Raw genomic sequence first — 7396 nt, 5'->3', positions numbered from 1 at the left:
ATTTTAATGTCTGTGCATTTTTGTCAAAATTGTCACTACATTTTGATAGATCTATTTGCATATATAATTATAGATATGAGTATTTTCATTTTTTTGCTGATGGTTTTCGGCCGTTTAGTTGTCGATTAAGATCTCGCGTTAGAATGCAAAGTGTGTATTCCACCTTGCCTTCAGTACAGATATGGCACTTGTGTTTATGCAAAGTGTATTAGTTAGAAGTTTCTTTTTTTCTAATCTTAGTCGCAAATAAAATTGCTACTTTTGGTAGCATTTTTGAATCGGTAGGCTGCGGTAGCAGTATAATATCATATGTGCTCTTATATTCGATTAGTAAAAAGTTAACACAGCTGATGCATGTCTAGTTCATCAAATGAACCGAAGAAAATTATTTGTTTCAAGTAGCAGTACAATGATAAAATGCTCTAGTTATTTGTTTCAACTAGCAGTACAGTGATAAAATGCTGAATTAAAATACTCAATATGACTGCTAAATTCGTTTTAAATTCCCAGATGTGACGAGATAACTTAGATGAAAAAAAAACTTAATAAAAATTGATTTTCAACTTTATAATGAAGGTGCTGTCATGGTGCTATCAGACGCTGCAAATTTTGCATCCAAAAGTGACTGCTTAAATCTTTGACATTGATGTTCCGAGATTTGACATTTTTGTGTTTTTCAGAAACTTTCAGAAAAATTAGATTTGAAAATTACCCAAAAAATATGAAAATGCCATCCTTGTAATGAGGTGCTGTCAATTTATTCTCAGGATGTTCAAAACATATCTTCGAAATGACATCCCAAAAACTTTTATTTTCTGAGATATGACGTTTTTTCAATAGTTTTCAAAAAAGATGAATTGAATAAAAACGTTGCAAAATTTGAAAGTCCGAACACTACAGTGAGGTTTTCTTTTCCTACTCTCCTAGTTTGCAAATCTTGTCTCCAAATTTGACTGCTCAAATCATCTTAGTTTTTGAAATATGTCGTTTTTTTTTTCTTTTTTCAATTTTTTTCTAAAGATCTAAAAAATGTTTCTAACTTAAGATCTAAAATAATTTTTAAGTTCGAAGTCCTCAACACCACATCAAATTGCTCTCAATGTACTCTCAGGACATTTCACTACGACGCAGTGCTCTCAATGTATTCTCAGTAAATTTTTTTGAACTCCAATTGTGACTGCAACGCTTTTTGGTTTCTGAGATATGACGTTTTTATCTCTTTGAAAATTTTCAAAAACATAAATTTTCAAATCAGTACTTTTTAAATTTGAGATTGTCTACTTTTTGTTGGGGTGATGTCAGGTTTCTACCAGCGGATGTATATGTGGCGTCTAATTTTAATATTATTGCTCAATTTTTCTTTGAAATTATAACTAATATAAGAAAAAGGAGCATGATAACTAAAAAATAATTACGCTGGATTATGAATCCCAGTTGAATGGGACTTTAATTATTTGTATAAGCTGCTTTCATGTTCACTAAGGTTTTTAAAATACCGGATTTTGTATTTAAACGCGGGCTTCACTATCTCGCCACGTTCAAGCTTTTTCAACGTATTATTTTTGCGTGCTTAACGAAAGAACTTTTTCACTGTTAAGCTATATCGTATTTTAGACTAGTAAAGAATTTTTTTTCGATTTTACAGTTTGAACTCGTGTTTTTCTACCGAGTTCAAAATGAGCAACCCAATAGTGGGAAGCTGTCAAGGTTTCCCCAAGGGTTCCGAGTTTGGCCTCGAATTCTGAATGCCCAAACTTTTTTAAGCTTACGAGATACGACGATTTTTGTGACTTCTTCAAAAAATTTCCGTTAACTCAATCAAACTAGTAAATAACGAAATTTGAAATTATGATTTCTTACTATTTTTTTGAAAAATTTAAGTTTTGAAAAATTCCAAAAGATTTGAATTTTCCAATCTTGTAGTTGCGTATGTGAGGGAACTCTCAGGAGATCCAAGTTGCGAAACTTGCGTTCAATTGTGACAGCTTGAATGCTCTTATTTTCCGAGATGTGACGTTTGTTATGTTTTTTCTTAAATGTTTCAACCACTTTAATAAGCTCTCATCTCTATAAGATTATTTTTCCAAGGCACTCCGAGGGGTTGCGAATTTTGCATCCAAGTGTGACCTCACAACTCTTTGTAGTTTTCGAGATCTGAATCTTCAAGTATTTTTCAACAAACTTCAGATAGTTTAGTTAAAAATTTTTTTGAAAAAAAAGCTGGAAACTCCGAATGTGTAGTTAGGAGCTGTCAGAGTACTCTCAGGAGTTGCAAATATTGCCTCCAAATTTGGCTGCTCAAATTTTTGTAGTTTTCGAGATAAAGCGTTTGTATAAATTTTTAGAAAATTTAACTTTGAAGCTTCTCAAAATTTGAATTTAACAACCCTGTAATTGAGTGCAGTCAGAATACCTTCAAAGGATGCAGATCTTTTTTCCAATATATGAGGTTTTTCATGTGTTGTAAAAAATTCGTAGCAACGGAGGTGCGTTACACGCGAGTTGATTTAACATGATTTTTTGGAATACTGGTTAATAATTTCAGGTGAATCTTTGAGTTTCGTGACTGACCTAAGTTGTCTATGAGGTTTTTAAAGTGATGCTTTTTCCAAAAAAAAAAAGAAAGTTTTTAAAGACTTCATGTGAAATACAAAGTGATGTAAGAAGCGTCCAGTAACGTTTAAGCGCGACCAAACAAGGCTGCTCAAACTAAGGCGAAGCTCTTAATGATTTGACTGCTCTAAAACGTCTTTGAAACAGCTTTTTCAAGCATCATTTGGAAACAATTGATAAAATTTTCAGAAAATTTTTTTAAAGTCTCCTCATGGAAAAAGGTATGTTAGGTCCAAAGTGATGCTTTTACCGTCTGGTAACACCACATAACTCGACTCAATTTATTTTGGAACGATTTTTGATTGCATTAAATATCCTTTTACGCGTTAATATCACAAATTATTTGCTGCGTTAATTGTCTCAAATTAGCCAGATTGACAAACTTCAATTCCTGATAAAAAAAACCAGAGAAGAAATAATTTTTAAAATTAAACTCAAGGCACCACTAGTTTTTGGACTTTGGACCGTTCAAAAATTGTCAGTTAAAAAGTCAAAATTGATCTGGAGAAATAAACCACTTCGAGCAAAGTTATTCCTTCACTTCCTTCGAAAGTCAGAGCACTAACTTGCCTCAATTTGGAAAGTTTTTTCAAGGCGGAATAATTTTCCACTAGCGCTTTAACAGCATCATTTTTAAAATTTTGTTAATTACCCTATATTGGCAAATTTAAAAGAACGCATAACTTTACAAAAATAATCGCTGTGAAATATCTTTTTGAAATTGGGCTCGAGATTTTATCAATTATCTGGAAAAAAACATATCTCTGCCGAAACTGGCTGATCTAAAAAAATGTTGGAAGAAAAAACGTCATAAAGTACAAAAAGTCGTTCACTTTTTTCGAAGGTCAGAACAATAGTTTTTTTTTGAGAATTTCTGTTGCGGAGAATGTTAATTAGAGTAAAAATACATAATATCCAATGTTAATTAGAGTAAAAATACATAATATGCAATATGTTAGAGTAAAAATAAATAATATGCAATAATATGCTTTAATTTGACCTAAGTTTTATACTTTCTACATCTGGATTTTGTTCCGACCATTGAAAATGAGGAGGAGCTTTGTATTCGGGTATAATTCAGTTTTTTCCTTCTTCTTTTTGTTTTCTACGCAAAATCAGCTAGCACAAATAATCATGGGATAGGTTAGAGTAAAATATCATATTAAAGCCCGTTCAATCGTGATTCGAACCAATTTTAAAAAATTTCAAAAAATTTTTCTAGTGTCGAGATTAACCGAATTTAATTTTTTGTCTTTATTCGAGCGAATAAAGCAAGCAAGCAGTCTTTGTTTTTGTTTTCCTCGCTACCACTAAAAATCATCGGACTGGGTTGAGTGATATATCATATCAAAACCTTTTAGTCGTGATTTGATCGACTTTAAAAAAAATTTTTAAAAACGATTTGAAATTTTTCATTTTTCGTCTAATTTTGAGCCAGTGAGCAGGCTTACATATTAGCTTATTTATGCTTAGCTTAAGTCTTAAAATTTAGTTTTATTCTAATGAATTTTTTTGGAGTTTTCAGCTTTGACTTGGGAACCAAAAAATTTAAAAGTTTGGTAAAAAGTTTAAAAAAATTATTTTACAAAAAATTTGATTTTTTGTTTTTTTTTGTTTTTTTTTGTTAATTGTCTCTAAAAACGTTTTTCATTTTACTTGACTGACGAAAATGTTTAGCTCTACTTTTTCGCTCAGATTGTTTTATCACACCAAGCCGAAAAAGCGACACTAATTGGAAAATTAATTATGTTGTAAATTTTTAAGACTGGTCACAACATTCTGTGCTACTTGCACAGTAACCGGTTATCCTTGCTTATAAATTTTTTTCAAATAAAATTTTTTCATGGACTTCTTTAATTGTTCCGACCATTTGAAAAATCGGGAGTTACTTTGTATTCGGGTGTGTTTTAGTTTTTTTTGCTACTAATAACGAATAATATCGGGCTGGGTTGAGTGATATATCATATCAAAGCACTTTCAGTTGTGATTCGAACCGTATTTAAAAATTTCCAAATAACTCCGAGCAAATAAAGCAAGTGAGCAGGCGTACAACAGCTTAATTATGCCTTATTTAAATAAAACCTTAAAACTTAATTTTTAGCAAGGTAAATAAGTTTTTGGAGTTTTCTAGCTTCAACTTGTAAACCAATAACCTCAAAAAAATTCAAAACTTTTTAAAGTTTTTTAGTCATTTTCTACAAAAAAATTGTCCATTTTGCCTATATTACTATGACTGTCTAAAATAACTAAATTTTATTTTTACGTCAGATCTTCTATATTACCGCAAGCAGAAAAAAACTACACTAATTTGAAAAAAAAAACTTTCTAAACCTAGTTTTCTAAAGACTATGTTCGGATAATTCTGTGCTACTTGCACAGTAACCGGCTATCCTTTTTTTTATTTGAGTTTTTAATTGATCATTTTCTATATTTTACTGTGTTATTAACAAAGTTGTGTGATCATTTATTCAATTTTCTCTCGACCAGCGACGCTTTTGTGTTTGATTATGAGGCTAGCAGACATTTTGACCTTTCCAAAATTGATTTGAATATGCCAAAGTTCAAAGATTATCTTCAAGTTTTTGTAGATATTGCCCATTGTTCTCATGGTTTCTTTAATTGGTATTTAAATAGCACCAATACTATCAATGTTAAAATCTACCGGAAACTATTAAATTCATTGTTTCCCGATGTTTGCCGAAATGAGTTGACGCGATAATTTTATGAATTTGAACTTTATTATTGCGAACAAAAAATGAGTAAAGTGATTTCATTCGTGTTCGTCGTGTCGCTTTTGAAACTTTGCCTATGTTCAGAAGAACACACGTTTTACGTGGCTCTCGATTCCGATGGAGGTCCGTACATCGTTTCGCAGGAGCCTCAAAGTTGGGTTGTCGAAGCAACCTACATCATCAAAATCGAGGAAGAGGGTTTCACATACCTCACATTGACATCGAATCCAGACTATCCTGATTCAGTCCAGGCGTACAGCGCAGGATATCTGGAAGGGTTTATGACTTATAAACAGATCAACCAGTCTTTTATCAACCAATACGTCGAAGACATAATTCCTACTGGAGATGTAAAAAATTTCCTAGTTGATAACTTCAATTACGTAATGAAAATGATCGAGAAAAATTTAAATGACACTTATTGGTACCAAGCAGGGTTGTTGGTGTATCAAATCAAAGGCATGGAGGATGGCTATTTGGGTTTGCCTGCAAAAGTATCCCAAACTATAGACCCGATGGGTTTGTTCTGGATCTACAATTGGTACTTGACCGAACTGACCGACATCCAGATGAAGTATGCCAGGGGTAAGTCGACGATGGGATCCGGCTCTTGCAGCGCCATGATAAGATACACGGGCGATGACCTTATTGCTGCGCACGTCACCTGGTCTGACTACAGTACAATGTTGAGAACTTTGAAAAAGTACAATCTGAAGTTCAAAATGAACCCCACAAGCAACGATAACATCCCAGGCCACCAAATTCTAGAAAGTTCCTACCCCGGAATAGTTCACTCAGTTGACGACTACTACGTCACAAATGAGAAACTTGTCATAATCGAGACAACAAATGACATTCAAAATGACACTCTCTACGACTTCATTGTACCGAACGGATCCGTACCCTATTTTCTTCGAGTCTCATTGGCTAATCGTCTCAGCAAATCAGGGCTCGACTGGACCAAATATTTCGCGATGTACAATTCTGGAACTTACAATAACCAATGGATGGTAGTTGATTACAAAAAATTTGCCCCTCATACTCCAATTGGACCCGGAACTCTGTACGTTCTGGAACAAATGCCGGGTTTTGTTGTCACCAAAGACATGTCAGAATCTTTGGAATTGGATCTGAATGCATGGGTTAGCTACAACATTCCGGCGTTTACTGAGACCCAAGAAAAAAACAACTACACTGCGTACATAAATGAGTATGGGCCGTTTTTTTTCGCATGACCATTGCCCTCGAGCTAATATTTTCAGACGAGAACTCTCGAAAGTTGTCGACTTAAACTCGAGCATAGCTTTAATGCGCTACAATGACTATCAGAACGATCCTTACGCAAAGGCAAACTGTACACCTCTAGCTTACAGTGCTGAAAACGGTATCAGCGCCAGATGTGAGTTGAATCCTACAACTCAAAATTGTAAAATTGCAGCAGAAGGCTCGAGATGTCACGGAGCGACTGATTTGAAAATGGTCGGAATGAGCTTGGTGAAATCAATGCAGATGATTGCTATTAGCGGACCAACACATGAGCAACAGGAGCCGTTTGATTGGTCTAAACAGAACGGCACTGCGTGTTCCAACAGACTGCACGAAGGTCATCCCACAACGTTTGCGTTCGATCCAGTTCTTGTCAGTCTTTAGAAAGGATTCAATTGAAAAGTTACCTAGAAGCTAACTTATTTTAATTTGATTAATTATATTTTTAGAGTTAGTCCAGCAGAAATTAATATATATCAAAAATGGAGCATCAAATAAAATTTAAGAAATGCGCAAACATAGAAAACTATTCATAAACTAGCATAACTTTTGATCATAAAAATGTTTTTAAATAGTCAGTAGTTTTCAAAGTAAAGTTGAGGAGTTCACTGGAGATAGATCGAATTAGTGATAAATTGTTCTTAAATGCGGTATGATGCAATCACGTAACAAGACAAATCACAAGAAAAGACAATTCGCAAAAAAGAGTACTCGTGTAAAATGGCAATTACGTCGACTCGCAAAACGCTAAGACAGTAATCCCCCACGAAATATTCTTTAATTTT

The 7396-nt window shown here is 33.5% G+C and overlaps 1 protein-coding gene across 1 annotated transcript; it reads left to right on the top strand.

Annotated features, from left to right (window-relative positions):
• Positions 1–5223: 5223 nt before the first annotated feature.
• LOC134839338 (putative phospholipase B-like 2) lies at positions 5224–7147 on the top strand. The gene is given in 2 exon segments (XM_063854850.1): positions 5224–6565; positions 6567–7147. Coding segments are annotated over 2 exon segments (1626 nt in total). The 5' UTR covers positions 5224–5368; the 3' UTR covers positions 6996–7147.
• Positions 7148–7396: the final 249 nt, after the last annotated feature.

The sequence above is a fragment of the Symsagittifera roscoffensis genome, chromosome 2, assembly GCF_963678635.1.
Source record: "Symsagittifera roscoffensis chromosome 2, txSymRosc1.1, whole genome shotgun sequence".
In the NCBI taxonomy this organism is placed as follows: domain Eukaryota; kingdom Metazoa; phylum Xenacoelomorpha; order Acoela; family Convolutidae; genus Symsagittifera; species Symsagittifera roscoffensis.
The sequence above is the reverse complement of the archived record's forward strand: the minus strand, read 5'-3'. Positions and strand labels throughout refer to the sequence as shown.